At 35.1% G+C, this 17,616-nt stretch overlaps 2 protein-coding genes across 3 annotated transcripts in view; both read left to right on the forward strand.

The window, feature by feature from the left end:
- Positions 1-11,643, forward strand: part of LOC106934827 (NACHT, LRR and PYD domains-containing protein 3-like) — a 23,236-nt gene extending 11,593 nt beyond the window's left edge. The window contains exons 1-7 of one of the 2 annotated variants that reach the window (XM_015014963.1): positions 562-1,410; positions 1,525-2,250; positions 3,640-5,425; positions 7,244-7,420; positions 8,596-8,772; positions 9,041-9,087; positions 9,385-11,643. In XM_015014963.1, coding sequence (XP_014870449.1) covers positions 972-1,410; positions 1,525-2,250; positions 3,640-5,425; positions 7,244-7,420; positions 8,596-8,772; positions 9,041-9,087; positions 9,385-9,908 — 3,876 coding nt within the window. In that variant the 5' untranslated portion in view covers positions 562-971 and the 3' untranslated portion in view covers positions 9,909-11,643. Of the gene's footprint in view, positions 1-561; positions 1,411-1,524; positions 2,251-3,639; positions 5,426-7,243; positions 7,421-8,595; positions 8,773-9,040; positions 9,088-9,384 lie in introns of those variants that run through there. The other variant, XM_015014964.1, reaches the window with a different exon arrangement.
- A 720-nt stretch (positions 11,644-12,363) lies between these two features.
- LOC106934829 (stonustoxin subunit beta-like) lies at positions 12,364-17,127 on the forward strand. The gene is made up of 4 exons (XM_015014965.1): positions 12,364-12,876; positions 14,052-14,228; positions 14,497-14,543; positions 14,841-17,127. The coding sequence occupies exons 1-4, from the start codon at positions 12,809-12,811 to the stop codon at positions 15,362-15,364; spliced, it is 816 nt and encodes a 271-aa protein (XP_014870451.1). The 5' UTR covers positions 12,364-12,808; the 3' UTR covers positions 15,365-17,127.
- The last annotated feature ends 489 nt before the right edge of the window (positions 17,128-17,616 follow it).

Raw genomic sequence — 17,616 nt, forward strand, 5'->3', positions numbered from 1 at the left:
ATTCTGTTTTATATCATTGTAATCATAGACGGTGTTAAGCTTGTGCCAAAATACAAATGGAGCGAACATATATGAGATGTAAATGCTATGCTACATGTGGTTCTTTATTCACAAATATAGACGTTCACATTAGAATCACTGTGTACTCAATGTGAACCTCTTTAAAGATCGACTATGAGTCACCCTTAATATAGTCACCCTTAGAGGTTTGGGTTAACTGTATTTGAGCCTAGCAAGCAGTAGGATTGATGCATATGTCTCCACAAAGACCGCAAGAGCACCCTCCAAAAACACTATTTTGAGTGTGCAATCCACAGCGCGTTATAAACATTTAGAGGTGCATGGCAGCGTGATGCGTGTGCACACCCTTGCGCCCAGTTTAATGTGAACCGCCTAACTTAATCTGTCTTTGCCATCAGAGTTATTGTTGTATAAAAATATATATTTAGAATAAATAAACAATGCTTAGCCTGGCAGGGCACAGGTACAATCTGGCAGCCCACCATGCTGCCAGATTTACCTGTTACCTTATAATATGCCCAGCTAAGTGTCAGCCAGTATTTGTCAAATTTTATTTCTACTACATCTGACAGTTGTTTTTGTTTCAAGTCAAAAATGTCTATTTTGTAAACATCTTAATTTACTCGGTGAGTTCAATGCATCTTATTGTTTAGCTGAGTTTAAATTGTTGCCAGGAAGAAATACAGATTGTTTCTACACAATAATTCTGAAAATAGTTTTTCTAACCGTGTTACAAATATGAAGTTATTGTTATTCCTAATGTGTATTTTGCAGTGACAGGAGGAGATGACCAAAAGGAAGTAATTCTTGAGGAGTTGAGTAAACATGTAATTGACAGAAAACTTTCTGAGATAAAGACTGATCAAAGTGGGGAAAAGAATCCAGTCAAGTTTGAAAATTTATTTTCCCTCAAGAAGAATGGGAATTCCACCAATGTGCTAGCAGTGCTAATGAAAGGAGTCCCTGGAATTGGTAAAACATTCCAAACTAAAATGTTCATGATCGACTGGGCAAAAGGAAAATCCAACAAACACATAAAGGCTTTAGTGACCTTTGATTTCAAGGAGTTGAATACAAAGAAGAATGAAGTAAAAAGCATGGAGTCTCTGCTGGATGATTTTTTCAACAAAAAAAATGCTGTGATTTCCATTGATGATAAGAATAAAATATGTTTTATTCTTGATGGTCTGGAAGAATGCAAACTTCCTCTTGACTTTGTAAACAACAAAGAAGTTAAAGACTTGAAGGAAGCAGCATCAACGGATGTGCTGCTGACGAATCTGATCAAAGGAAATCTGCTTCCTGATGCTCGTATTTGGATCATTTCTCAACCACAAGGAGTTAAAAAGATTCCTTCTGAATATATTGAGAAAACTGTTCAATGTCAAGGTAAGAATATTTGTCTAAGTCAACTACTCTTAATTTAGCTTCTATATTTTTGTTGACTTTGTTCAAGAGTTATATGATTTTACATCGTTATATAACTTTGCTTTGTTTGATTAGAAACCGATGAGCAACGAAAGAACCTACAATCATGTCTGAAAGTTAAATTTCTGAAAGAAATCACTGATGAAAAAGAGGAAATCAGTCATCCAAACCAGAGAACAACAGAACATATCATCAGAAGAGAAAATGGCTCTGAAGAAGTGGAAAGTAAGGAGAACAAGTTTACAAAAGTAGTGACATCCACTTCTGAGATCTTCAAAGATGGGAAAGGAAAGGAAACTAGAACTGTGATGACCACTGGAGGAACTGGCATAGGAAAATCTTTTCACATGAAAAAATTTATAAAAGAATGGGCTAAAAAGGGTAATGATACCTGGCCATTTTTCACCTGGATCAAGGATACCTTAAGCGGGGCAAAACCTGTTGAGCTTTTGTTCCTAATTGACTTCTCAAAACTTAACTTCATAAAAAATACAAACATCAGTTTGTTTGGGCTTCTTAACGACTTCTTTGAGGAGACCAAAAATATCATCATCTCTGACTATTCCCAGTTAAATATTATGTTTCTGTTGGATGGACTCGATGCATATCAACATTTAGACTTTGAAAAGTATAAAGAGAGTTCTTTGACTGATGTCAGAGAACCATCCTCAGTCGATGTGTTACTAATAAACCTTATCAGAGGAAACCTGCTTCCAAAGGCCAAGGTCTGGATAACCTCTCAGCCTCCAGCTGCAGAGAAAATCCCTGATGGCCTCATTGACAGACTGACAGAAATACGAGGTAAGATCTGCAGATGCTAATTTCTTACAAATAGATTGAACTTAAATGTATTTTCTAATATTTAGACTGTCATCAGTAAAACTACAAAATTTTGACTTGTAGTTAAACTACATAAAATTATATTAACATTTATAAATTAATTGGCCATGTTACTTTCAGAATGACTTTCAAGGATAAATCCTTTCCATTCCAGAGAGCCATGAATGTACAATAAAAATAAGTCTCAATGAAATATTAAGTTTAATTTATTAAAAGTGAATAAAGTTGATAAAAAACAATATAGACACAAAATATATTTAAAAAGCAGTAATTTCACTCTACATTTGACAGATTAAACAAACAATAACTGAGGTTACATTTACACAACAGGCAAATGTGAAAAAAATAAAATTATATATATATAATTCTGAAAGAAATCTATGCACACTGTAAAACCCAACAAGTCAAGTTAGCTCAAATGAATTGGGGAAACCAGTTGCATAAACTGATCTAAGTTTTGTAACTAAACTATTTGTTTATTTTATTACGTGATTAGAGTCTAAGGAACCCAAAGCAATTGACATGACGCCGGCTCCGCTCCCATGCTGACATAGAGGAATCCTCCGCCTTTCATTCCAGGGTACTTGTCAGCAACTGACCAATCAGCGTTGCAAGAGATGTACATCTGTGCTCCCAGTTGCACTTTCAATTCTCACAGAACTGGCCCGAGTCTGTTTCCAGCACATTTCTCTAAGCTAGGCTGACTGTTGAGTTTCAGCACCAGCAGGTTTAGATCAGGGTCTCTTCAAGGTTGGAAGGCGAAAGGCCGAGCTGGTCCTTTGTGCAGAAGTCGATGTCACTTTACTAGTTGAATCTTATGACACATTTCTCATAGAAGAGTTACATTGTAGAGTTATCCGTCTCCTGATGTTTATCGGTCCACACAATAAACATCAAAGTACCTGATATGCACTCTTTGCATATCAGGTACTCAGAACTTCCTGGTGCGTTCACTGACAGTCTGCACCATAAAATGTATAAGCACTGCTGTACACATTACAACTCATAATTTTAATTCAACACACAGCAGCAAGAAATTGCCTTAGCAAAAAATCTATGATCCCAAGTAGATTTTGAGTGATCTGCAGAAACCTCTGTAGTTTTAGGTTTTAGTCTCCTGTGTGCTTGGATTTTTACTACATAAAACCCCATAAACACAAAATTGCACAAGTTTAGTTTTTACAACTCATTCCTTTGTCACACAGAAACAGGTCAAAGTTTGCAATTGGTAGTCATTTATTGTTCGTGTTTTTATATTTTGTCAAAAGAATATATGGAAATATATAACATTATTTTTTTCCCTAAAGTATTTAATCTATGTTTTTGTTTATTTACATTGTATTTTTTCAGAGAAGCCTGATATCACAAGTCAAAAGAAACTCAAAAGTCAACTAAAAGATCAATTTACCAGTGTGTCTGAAGGGATTGATGGACAGAAGACCTCAGCTCTTCTCAACGAGGTTTTCACTGACCTCTACATCATAGAAGGAGAGCGAGCTCAAAATGAAATCATGCAAGTTCAGGATGCAAAGTTCAAAACAACAAATGAAGAAACATCTATTAAATACTGTGACATCTTCAAACCTGCAAATAGTAATCAAAACATTACGACTGTCCTTACCGTTGGAGTTGCAGGTATAGGAAAAACATTTGCCTCAATGAAGTACATACTTGACTGGGCAGAGAGCAAAGCAACAGAAAACATTTTTTTCATTTTACCACTTCCTTTCCGAGAGCTAAATCTGAGATCAGATAAAGAACACAGTCTAGAAGATCTGATTCATCAGTTCTTCCCAGCAATGAGGACATCTGAAATAACTGACTATGACAAGTACAATATTCTGATTGTTCTGGATGGTTTTGATGAATGTCGTCTTGATCTTGAGTTCAAAACCATAAATAAATGTAGTGATGTCAGAACACCAACCACAATGAAGGTTCTGCTGTCAAATCTCATCCTGGGAAATTTGCTCCCTAAAGCTCAAATCTGGATCACCTCTCGACCTGCAGCATCCAACAACATTCCTCCAGAAAAGGTTGATCGAATGACAGAAGTGAGAGGATTTAATGATGAGCAAAAGGAAAAATATTTTATGAAGCGATTCAATGATGCAGAGGAGGCTGAAAAAATCTGGTCATATGTGAAGAAATCAAGATGTCTTTACATGATGTGTCACATCCCTGTTTTCTGTTTCATCACATCAAAGGTTTTGGAGGACTTTGTTAAAAGAAACCAAGATGATGGACTGCCAAAAACTCTGACTGACATGTACACACATTTCCTTTTGCTCCAGCGCAGACAGACAAAAGCAAAATATAACACAGATCAGTCAACATCTGAAACCTCTGGAACGGAGACATTCAGTGATAAAACTAGTGATGAAACAATCCTATCTTTGGGAAAACTTGCTTTCAAAGGACTAGAGGAGAAGAACCTTCTCTTCACTGAAGAAGACTTGACCAGTTGTGGGACTGATGTAACCAAAGCTGCTGTTTTCTCTGGGTTGTTAACTCAGATCAAACGAGAAAATCATGATCTATACAAGCAGAATATGTTTTGCTTTGTCCATCAAAGCATTCAAGAGTTCATGGCAGCTCTCCATGTCTTCTACTCTTTTACTAACAAAGGGGAAAATGTGTTCACAGAATCCACCTCAGCAACCTCTGACCTTACTGCCTCAGAGTTTTATAAGAAAGCAGTGAACAAGGCTTTTGAGAGTGAACATGGGGACTGGGACATGTTCCTTCGCTTCCTAGTGGGTCTCTCTCTGGAATCTAATCAGGATCTACTTCAGGATCTAATGGATAAGAATGAAAAACACAAAGACGCTAGTAAGGAAGCAGCAGAGTACATCAAGAAGAAGATCAGAGAGAACAATGACCCTGATAAAAACCTTAATCTTTTCTACTGTCTTAATGAGCTGAATGACCACAGCCTTGTTCAAGAAATCAAAGATTATCTTAATACAGAAGAAAAACCTTTTGAAAATTTCACTGATTCTCAGTGGTCAGCTTTAACCTTTGTGCTGCTGACATCAGATGAAAACCTTGAAGTGTTTGATCTTAAGAAATACCTGGAATCAGAGAAAGTTCTTCTGGGAATGATGCCAGTGGTCAAAGTCTCAAACACCACTTTGTGAGTATTTTTATAAAAACTCTGGTAAAGCTATTACTTGTCATACTTATTCAGTGTTTTAGGATTTTGATGCAAAAAACAATTCATAGCTGTTCCAGTAGCTTGTAAAATTCAGCTCCCATTTAAAGCGGAACTTACAAATACACACAAGGGGGTTACGTCACAGGCATCAGGCAAAATATGTTACACCAGTTAAATGGAGAAGTAAATAAATAGCCAAACACTCAAATATGAAATTATGTTGACCTTTTGCAACAATGATTTATTACAAAAAACACAAACTAAGAAAATAATAATAGTTATCCTGATAAATCAGTAACCAAAACTCTCTCAAAATAAATTTAGGATAGGTTTAATCCACTTCGTTCATGTTAGTAAAGAAACCCAACTGGTTAAATGTCCAAATATTCTTGATCCTTTTTAACACGAATATTGTCCACAAACGAGTTCCATATCATGGGAGAATTTCTCCTTTTTAATCCAAAGTCCCAATCCAAAACGAAAAATCCCAAGCATCAAAAACCTCCACCCCAAAAAATGAGAAAAAGGAGTGGTACCACCAAAAATCCCCAAAAAGAAACGTAAAGTCCAGATCTCACCGGGAATGTCTTTCTTTTCCCCCCGGTGGCGTCCTCCTGCACCTGGCGGCGTTTCCTGTGCACAAGCTCCAATCCAGCTCCTAAAGTGCACGATCCGCGTCGCTGGGGCGAACTTTGATTTTCCGTTTTACTTCCTTTCTTTGATTTATTTGTTCTAAACGTTAAATTACTTCAAGTCTCCCGCTGCATGGATCTGACGGTGAGCGTCTTCCACTCTGATTGCGCCGCCCCGCGCCGACGCACACGCCCCTTTTTATACACTAAATCTCAGCCACACCTAAAAATCAGCATGACAATGCCCAAAAATCAGTTTTAAAAGTGGAAACTCTGAATAATTTTACAAAGAAATAACAGCAACTGTTATACCAATCAGATGATACATTTTCTCTTCAATGTATTTTATACAGGAAAAACAAACAAACAAACAAACAGTGGTTATGTTACAAGCTGCTTTAAAAATCTCCCCTCAGGAAACAAAACATACAAATATTGAGTTGTGAATTTGAAAAATAATCTAAGGCTGCCTTGAAGGGAGAGTAACGCTATTAAAGTTAAGGTCAAATAGCGACCAAAGCAAAATGTAAGCATGACAAACAGAACTCATCCTTACTTTGGTAAAGCATTGAAAGCTACCTGGTTATCAGTCAAATTGGTGTTTGGCAAGTTGCGTCATTTACTCTCAGTCTATAGACCATTAAATTAAATAATTGCCAATAATCCTTTTGGTTTTTCACATATAAAAAAGTGTTATTACGTTGGCACTACTTTTAAAGCCGTCATGAATTTATACCTTTGTATAATTGCCATCCTTCCATCAGTTTAATTTGAACTTTAACTAAAAAAAACTTTAACTAAAAAAACTCACTCAATCATAATCTTCAAATGACATACTTCATTAAGAGAAAATTATAAAATATTATTGTAAAAATACTCATTAAATTGCTTCCAAGTGTCTACTATATTTCATTAGTTCAGAATAATGCTTCATATTACTTTCTTCATTATGAACAAATACTTAATATTGTACATGAGAGTTAGGGCTTTTGCCATTGAAGGTGTGATTCTAGCTTAACAACACAAACATGATAACTTGTCTTTTACTGTTGTTTAAAACAAAACTCATACTTTGTTTCTTTACTGTGATCCTTTATTATTTTAGGAGAAAATCACACATGAATTTGTCAAATTAACTTGATTGTTTTCATGGATCTTTTTACAGACTGAGTTGGTGTGAGCTCTCTGGAGAATCTTGCAATGGTTTGACATCATCAGTGCTAACCAAGCCATCCTCAAATCTCACATTGTTGGATCTGAGTCATAATGATTTGATGGATGCTGGAGTGATGCGACTTGCTGATGGGTTGAAACATGTGAACTGTAAACTGGAGACTCTCAAGTAGGTTTTTCAGAGTTGTTATTAATGAAAGTAATATAACAACCAGTGTTATAATTAGCTACTATTTTAAGTTAAGTGTCAGCATAATACAAAAGTTCTATGAAAATAGTCAGGTACTGAGCGGGATAGAACTAAAGTTGAGAGATGAGCAGCCCATGTATAAATGAAATAATTTGAAAGTCTTCCCTTAAGGGTGACGGTGGGTCAGGAGGTCAGAGTTTATCCTGGAACAGGTAGGTTTCAAGTTTGAACACCATTGTGTTGTGGTTAGGACACGTCACCTGACTAACCTGCTGGTGCTCAGAGAACCTGGTGACCCTGGTGCATGGCAGCTTCTCCTCTGTTTGACTGTTTTAGGGAGGCTGTGGCTACAATGTAGTAGCTCGCTACCATTGGTGTAGAATGTGTGTGAATGGGTGAATGAAGCACTTTAGAGTCCTATGGACTTGATAAAGTGATAACAAGTTTAGGCCATTTACCATTTAAACCAGGGGTGTCCAAAGTGCAGTCCACTGGCCATTTGTAGCCGTTGGACTGATTTTTAAATTTTTTTATTTAATTTTTTTTGTGGCCCTGAACTTCAGTTCAAGAATGATACCATATTTTTTCTTGAACTTTTTATTTTTAATCAGGGTAAAAATATTAGACATAATTTTCTTGCAATGGAAAATACAAAGTACAACACAAACTATTCAAATATAATGAATATTATTCATTATATTTTGGGTCTACAATGAATAAGATCCCTTCCCCACAATAAATAAATCTAACTAATAACTTGATTTTTGTTTTCTTAACTTCTTGACTCGCGACTACTTTTGACATGATGATTTTAGCCCACCGGACAAAAAGCTTGGACACCTCTGATTTAAACCTGAGTTGAATGTAATTCTCTGAATTACATTCAAAGAATAAAGAATGTCACGTTGGAAGCAATGCATGAGGAGATAATCAATACATTTATTGTTAGAAAATAAGCTGCAATATTGTAATGTTCAGAGACACCATGTTTTGGACTCTCATTATTTGTAGACCATAACAATCACACATCATACAATAAATAATTTCTACTCTGTGAAATAAATCTACATATCTAATATAAAATATTGAACTTTTGTATCACTGTCAAATTTTAGTGAACTGTTTTTCTAATATAAAATTGTGTCTTTGTGCAGGTTGGCAGGATGTCAGGTGACAGAGAGAGGCTGCATTTCTCTGGCTGAAGCTATTAAGTCCAATAGAGTCTCATCTCTTAAACACTTGGACCTGAGTTACAATCACCCTGGAGACAAAGGGATGAGGGCTCTCAATGCAATAGTTGAGGATCCAAATAAGAAACTTGAGCCAGTGAAGTGAGTAAATAAATCAGAAAATACTTAGTGCTATTATTGCATTTGTAACAGCTTAATCTAATAAATGATGCACCATGTCTGAATAGAGTCTTTTTAATAGCAATCAGGTATTTATAAGGGATGCCACTGTTACTTAAATTGCTAGGTGTAGTTGAATATGTAGATGTCCTAGTTTAAGAATTGGTGAATTAAATACACACATTGCATTGTAAATAAGATAATAATGAGCTTTCATAAAAATGAATCTTTCTTATCTTGTTGTGCACAGCTTTGACTATGAAGGAAAACTTCGTCTAAAACCTGGTTGGAGTAAATGTAAGCTGTTTTTTTTCCTCAACACTTTTACATTTTTATTACAACAGATGAAACATGTTTATCTGAAAATGCAGGTTATTAGTTACTATGACTAATAATGATCATATTAAGGATATGTAAATATGATTTTATATATCAGGAAAGCACAAAATACTTAATGACTCGTAATTCTCCAAATTTAGCGGATTTAATATTTAAATGTATGGATTCACTATGGTAAAAACAGAACACATTCTGAAACTGTCAATGTTTACATTACCACAAATCTTTATTGATTTTCTTTTTGAACACTTTCAGATGGAGCAGATCTTATGTTCGATAAGACCACAGCAAGCAGACGGCTTGTTCTGGTTGAAAACAACAAAAAGGCAAAAACTGATAATGATGTCAAGAAGCAGAAAATGCGAAATACAAGTGACGAAATGTTCAAAAGGACCCAGGTATTTTGTGATGAGGGCCTGAAACGACTTTGTTACTGGGAAGTGGAATGGAAAGGCGTGGTGGGAATTGCTGTGGCATATAAAGATGTGGGTAGAACCTGGAACCGTGATGGTGGTCTGGGATGCAACGACAAGTCCTGGAGTTTGCTCTGCTCCAAGACTGGATACAAAGCCATGCACAAAAACACAAAAAAAGAAATCAAAGTCTCTACATGCAACAAAATAGGTGTGTTTCTTGACTGGGAGAGAGGAACTCTAAGGTACTACAGCATATCATCAGAGAAGCGGAGCTTGATTCATACGTTCAAAGCAAAATTCAGAGCAGAGCTTTTTCCAGCCTTCTGGTTTAAGAAAGGTTCTGTGACTTTGTGTGACCTGTAGATTTATGAGAGCACAAGTTAGAAAGACTGGAAGCACTTAGAGCAGTGTGAAGAAGTGTTTGCCCCCTTCCTGATTTAATTTTTTTGCATATTTGTTACACTTCAGTGTTTCAAAACATTAAAACAATTTACATATTAGTGACACAATTGGACACAAAATTGAGTTTTTAAATAAATGTCTTTATTATTAAGGGAGAAAAAAATTCCAAATCTACATCGTCCTATATGAAAAAGTGTTTGTCCCCTAAACTTAACTGATGAGGTCACCCAAAGCAGCAGCAATTAACAATTTACAATAACTGCAAATGAGTGTTTTACAGCTGTGCATGAATTTTGGCCCATTCATCTTTGCAGAATTGTTATAATTCTGTCACAGCTGAAGGTTTTTCAGCGTGAACAGGCTTTTTAAAGACATGCCACCACAGCATCTAAATTCAGGTCAGGATTATGACTGGGCCACTCCAAAGTCTTCATTTTGTTTTTTTGTTTATATGGCAGAGGCCTCTGAGCTTAACTGAGACAGTTCTTCAAATGTTGTTGTGTGACCTCTATGGTGCTTTTCCACTAGACGGCCCCTAACCAATACGGTCTCGGTCCGCCTCAGCCAGATTCATTTTCCATCAGTAGATCCGGCGTGACTCAGCCCAGCTGTTCTCAGATCCTCAGATCTACTTGAAGGGTAGTAATGATGAGGAGGGTACGGCACTGAAACAATGTGATTGACTGCTGACACTGAGTGGTTCGTGATTTACGTCATTGAAAACTCCAAACAATGTTATAGTTTAGCTGTGGACATGCGATCTGCTGTCAGAGAGCTGCTTAGGATGGAAGTGTGTAATTATAACTTTAATCACAAGCATCACCAGGAACATGTGTTGCAGCAGGATGACTGTGTTTTAGCAGAGCGTTGCTCTGAAGAACGATCAGCAATAAGTAAGAGACAAATGGTGAAGCTGTGGTCAGCTTTCTGATGGAGCTGCTGTTTTGTGCAAACAATGTGAAACACTGGAACTGTGTAATATTAGTTTGTGATGTGAATTTGATTTTTCCTATAGATTTAACAAAACAAAAAAGTTTATGTGTAACTATTGGTTTACATCTTTTGACTGAATTATCTAAATTCAAAAGGTTGCACATTTAAAAAAAAATGCCAGGATGTAATTATGATTATATGCATAGTGAAATAAATAGCTGTATTGACTCTTTATGTTTCATTTTGTAAGACAAAATGAAATATCTGGGCTTATTTGAGTTCATCAGAACCAGAATCTCGAAGTTCTCCATTGCTGAGTGAGGCATGTCAAAGACAAATGAAATGACTTGAGCACAGAGAACAAAACTAACAATTCTTTATAATATGCTTTGATCAAAGAAATGTGTTTTATGTTTGTGGTTAATGGGATGTGAGAACTAAAATAAAAGTTGATTCTAAAGCATCTCTGAAAGCTAAGACTGCATATTTTGTATTATGTGAAATATTTTTTCCTCTGAGTTTGATATCACTGTTTAGACAGGCTTCTGAACTTTTACTTTAAACCTGTAACATTAAAACTGTTGTTTTTATTATTTCTGAATTTTCCATGTACATTTTCAACTTTATCAAATACAAGCCTGTTATTTCAACTGTTTGATGAAATCCAGAAGATTTTTTATTGTACTTTTTTATTCTGTATTGAAAACAAATTTGGTGATTGATAAAACTGACCTTTAACTTTTTTCCTTTACCTTAAGAAAAATATTTTCTAAGACATTGAATATATTTTGTTTAACTTGTTCAGAGAAAAAAAAAATACTATCTTTTTGTATGAAGTAATTTAAAATCTTTGAAAATATAAACATGTGCTATGTATAGTTAATAAATAACTATTTTCTACAAAAATGTGTGTATGTATTTTGAAATGATAAAATTATCCAGGCACTGGATACATCAAATATTTAACTGTCTAAAAGAGAGACATTTTCTAATCTCATTGTTTTTATGTCCACAAATAAATGTTATGATTAGTTCTGTAGCATAAATGTGGTTGTGGTACTATAAATACATTTAGATTTGTCCTTCCCCTTTATATCCATGGTGCATCCATTTTNTAAGGCTGCCTTGAAGGGAGAGTAACGCTATTAAAGTTAAGGTCAAATAGCGACCAAAGCAAAATGTAAGCATGACAAACAGAACTCATCCTTACTTTGGTAAAGCATTGAAAGCTACCTGGTTATCAGTCAAATTGGTGTTTGGCAAGTTGCGTCATTTACTCTCAGTCTATAGACCATTAAATTAAATAATTGCCAATAATCCTTTTGGTTTTTCACATATAAAAAAGTGTTATTACGTTGGCACTACTTTTAAAGCCGTCATGAATTTATACCTTTGTATAATTGCCATCCTTCCATCAGTTTAATTTGAACTTTAACTAAAAAAAACTTTAACTAAAAAAACTCACTCAATCATAATCTTCAAATGACATACTTCATTAAGAGAAAATTATAAAATATTATTGTAAAAATACTCATTAAATTGCTTCCAAGTGTCTACTATATTTCATTAGTTCAGAATAATGCTTCATATTACTTTCTTCATTATGAACAAATACTTAATATTGTACATGAGAGTTAGGGCTTTTGCCATTGAAGGTGTGATTCTAGCTTAACAACACAAACATGATAACTTGTCTTTTACTGTTGTTTAAAACAAAACTCATACTTTGTTTCTTTACTGTGATCCTTTATTATTTTAGGAGAAAATCACACATGAATTTGTCAAATTAACTTGATTGTTTTCATGGATCTTTTTACAGACTGAGTTGGTGTGAGCTCTCTGGAGAATCTTGCAATGGTTTGACATCATCAGTGCTAACCAAGCCATCCTCAAATCTCACATTGTTGGATCTGAGTCATAATGATTTGATGGATGCTGGAGTGATGCGACTTGCTGATGGGTTGAAACATGTGAACTGTAAACTGGAGACTCTCAAGTAGGTTTTTCAGAGTTGTTATTAATGAAAGTAATATAACAACCAGTGTTATAATTAGCTACTATTTTAAGTTAAGTGTCAGCATAATACAAAAGTTCTATGAAAATAGTCAGGTACTGAGAGGGATAGAACTAAAGTTGAGAGATGAGCAGCCCATGTATAAATGAAATAATTTGAAAGTCTTCCCTTAAGGGTGACGGTGGGTCAGGAGGTCAGAGTTTATCCTGGAACAGGTAGGTTTCAAGTTTGAACACCATTGTGTTGTGGTTAGGACACGTCACCTGACTAACCTGCTGGTGCTCAGAGAACCTGGTGACCCTGGTGCATGGCAGCTTCTCCTCTGTTTGACTGTTTTAGGGAGGCTGTGGCTACAATGTAGTAGCTCGCTACCATTGGTGTAGAATGTGTGTGAATGGGTGAATGAAGCACTTTAGAGTCCTATGGACTTGATAAAGTGATAACAAGTTTAGGCCATTTACCATTTAAACCAGGGGTGTCCAAAGTGCAGTCCACTGGCCATTTGTAGCCGTTGGACTGATTTTTAAATTTTTTTATTTAATTTTTTTTGTGGCCCTGAACTTCAGTTCAAGAATGATACCATATTTTTTCTTGAACTTTTTATTTTTAATCAGGGTAAAAATATTAGACATAATTTTCTTGCAATGGAAAATACAAAGTACAACACAAACTATTCAAATATAATGAATATTATTCATTATATTTTGGGTCTACAATGAATAAGATCCCTTCCCCACAATAAATAAATCTAACTAATAACTTGATTTTTGTTTTCTTAACTTCTTGACTCGCGACTACTTTTGACATGATGATTTTAGCCCACCGGACAAAAAGCTTGGACACCTCTGATTTAAACCTGAGTTGAATGTAATTCTCTGAATTACATTCAAAGAATAAAGAATGTCACGTTGGAAGCAATGCATGAGGAGATAATCAATACATTTATTGTTAGAAAATAAGCTGCAATATTGTAATGTTCAGAGACACCATGTTTTGGACTCTCATTATTTGTAGACCATAACAATCACACATCATACAATAAATAATTTCTACTCTGTGAAATAAATCTACATATCTAATATAAAATATTGAACTTTTGTATCACTGTCAAATTTTAGTGAACTGTTTTTCTAATATAAAATTGTGTCTTTGTGCAGGTTGGCAGGATGTCAGGTGACAGAGAGAGGCTGCATTTCTCTGGCTGAAGCTATTAAGTCCAATAGAGTCTCATCTCTTAAACACTTGGACCTGAGTTACAATCACCCTGGAGACAAAGGGATGAGGGCTCTCAATGCAATAGTTGAGGATCCAAATAAGAAACTTGAGCCAGTGAAGTGAGTAAATAAATCAGAAAATACTTAGTGCTATTATTGCATTTGTAACAGCTTAATCTAATAAATGATGCACCATGTCTGAATAGAGTCTTTTTAATAGCAATCAGGTATTTATAAGGGATGCCACTGTTACTTAAATTGCTAGGTGTAGTTGAATATGTAGATGTCCTAGTTTAAGAATTGGTGAATTAAATACACACATTGCATTGTAAATAAGATAATAATGAGCTTTCATAAAAATGAATCTTTCTTATCTTGTTGTGCACAGCTTTGACTATGAAGGAAAACTTCGTCTAAAACCTGGTTGGAGTAAATGTAAGCTGTTTTTTTTCCTCAACACTTTTACATTTTTATTACAACAGATGAAACATGTTTATCTGAAAATGCAGGTTATTAGTTACTATGACTAATAATGATCATATTAAGTATATGTAAATATGATTTTCAATATCAGGAAATCACAAAATACTTAATGACTCCTAATTCTCCACATTTAGCAGATTTAATATTTAAATGTATGGATTCACTATGGTAAAAACAGTACACATTCTGAAACTGTCAATGTTTAAATTTTCACAAATCTTACTTTATTTTCTTCTTGAACACTTTCAGATGGAGCAGATCTTATGTTCGATAAGACCACAGCAAGCAGACGGCTTGTTCTGGTTGAAAACAACAAAAAAGTGTTTACTGATAATGATGTCAAGAAGCAGAAAATGCGAAATACAAGTGATGAAAGGTTCAAGAGGACCCAGGTATTTTGTGATGAAGGCCTGAAACGACTTTGTTACTGGGAAGTGGAATGGAAAGGTGTGGTGGGAATTGCTGTGGCGTATAAAGATGTGGGTAGAAGCTGGGACTGTGATGGTGGACTGGGATGCAACGACAAGTCCTGGAGTTTGCTCTGCTCCAAGACTGGATACAAAGCCATGCATAAAAATACAGAAGTAGAAATCAAAGTCCCTCCTTGCAACAAAATAGGTGTGTTTCTTGACTGGGAGAGAGGAACTCTAAGGTACTACAGCATATCATCAGAGAAGCGGAGCTTGATTCATACGTTCAAAGCAAAATTCAGAGCAGAGCTTTTTCCAGCCTTCTGGTTTAAGAAAGGTTCTGTGACTTTGTGTGACCTGTAGATTTATGAGAGCACAAGTTAGAAAGACTGGAAGCACTTAGAGCAGTGTGAAGAAGTGTTTGCCCCCTTCCTGATTTAATTTTTTTGCATATTTGTTACACTTCAGTGTTTCAAAACATTAAAACAATTTACATATTAGTGACACAATTGGACACAAAATTGAGTTTTTAAATAAATGTCTTTATTATTAAGGGAGAAAAAAATTCCAAATCTACATCGTCCTATATGAAAAAGTGTTTGTCCCCTAAACTTAACTGATGAGGTCACCCAAAGCAGCAGCAATTAACAATTTACAATAACTGCAAATGAGTGTTTTACAGCTGTGCATGAATTTTGGCCCATTCATCTTTGCAGAATTGTTATAATTCTGTCACAGCTGAAGGTTTTTCAGCGTGAACAGGCTTTTTAAAGACATGCCACCACAGCATCTAAATTCAGGTCAGGATTATGACTGGGCCACTCCAAAGTCTTCATTTTGTTTTTTTGTTTATATGGCAGAGGCCTCTGAGCTTAACTGAGACAGTTCTTCAAATGTTGTTGTGTGACCTCTTTAGGTGCTTTTCCACTAGACGGCCCCTAACCAATACGGTCTCGGTCCGCCTCTGCCAGATTCATTTTCCATCAGTAGATCCGGCGTGACTCAGCCCAGCTGATCTCAGATCCTCAGATCTACTTGAAGGGTAGTAATGATGAGCAGGGTACGGCACTGAAACAATTTGATTGACAGCTGACAGCATTTACTGAGTGGTTCATGATTTTCATCACTGAAAACTCCAAACAATGTTGTAGTTTAGCTGCGGACATGCGATCTGCTGTCAGAGAGCTGCTTAGGATGGAAGTGCATAATTATAACTTTAATCACAAGCATCACCAGGAACATGTGTTGCAGCAGGATGACTGTGTTTTAGCAGAGCGTTGCTCTGAAGAACGATCAGCAATAAGTAAGAGACAAATGGTGAAGCTGTGGTCAGCTTTCTGATGGAGCTGCTGTTTTGTGCAGACAATGTGAAGCACTGGAGCTGCGTAATATTAGCTTGTGATGTGAATTTGATTTCTCCTATAGATTTAACACAAAAAAAAAGTTTTTGTGTGCATATTGGTTTACATCTTTTGACTGCATTACCTAAATTAAAAAGGTTGCATATTTTAAAAAAAAATAAAGTGCCAGGATGTAATTATGATTATATGCATAGCAAAATAATCAACTGATCTGAGTCTGGACCAGCAATGAATTTCTATAAGACAAAATGAAATATCTGGGTTTATTTGAGTTCATCAGAACCAGAATCTCGAAGTTCTCCATTGCTGAGTGAGGCATGTCAAAGACAAATCCAATGACTTGAGCAAAGAGAACAAAACTAAAACTTCTTTAGATTATGCTTTGATCAAATAAATTTGTTTTATGTTTGTGGTTAATGAGATCTGTGAACAAAAATAAAAGTCAATTCTAAAGCATCTCTGAAAGCTAAGTAAATTTAGACTGCATATTTTGTATTATGTGAAATATTTTTTCCTCTGAGTTTGATATCACTGTTTAGACAGGCTTCTGAACTTTTACTTTAAACCTGTAACATTAAAACTGTTGTTTTTATTATTTCTGAATTTTCCATGTACATTTTCAACTTTATCAAATACAAGCCTGTTATTTCAACTGTTTGATGAAATCCAGAAGATTTTTTATTGTACTTTTTTATTCTGTATTGAAAACAAATTTGGTGATTGATAAAACTGACCTTTAACTTTTTTCCTTTACCTTAAGAAAAATATTTTCTAAGACATTGAATATATTTTGTTTAACTTGTTCAGAGAAAAAAAAAATACTATCTTTTTGTATGAAGTAATTTAAAATCTTTGAAAATATAAACATGTGCTATGTATAGTTAATAAATAACTATTTTCTACAAAAATGTGTGTATGGATTTTGAAATGATAAAATTATCCAGGCACTGGATACATCAAATATTTAACTGTCTAAAAGAGAGACATTTTCTAATCTCATTGTTTTTATGTCCACAAATAAATGTTATGATTAGTTCTGTAGCATAAATGTGGTTGTGGTACTATAAATACATTTAGATTTGTCCTTCCCCTTTATATCCATGGTGCATCCATTTTTCTTGAAGAGAGAACTTTTGCTGCAAAGTGCTCTCCATGTATTTTCTGTGTTGTCAACAAATAGCCCCACATCAATGTGACAATAATCTGATATTTTATTTAATTTGATTGTGAAATATTAAATGACATCTAATCAGT

Source organism: Poecilia latipinna, unplaced genomic scaffold, assembly GCF_001443285.1.
Source record: "Poecilia latipinna isolate Pla-1442-1.1 unplaced genomic scaffold, P_latipinna-1.0 Scaffold1868, whole genome shotgun sequence".
NCBI lineage: Eukaryota > Metazoa > Chordata > Actinopteri > Cyprinodontiformes > Poeciliidae > Poecilia > Poecilia latipinna.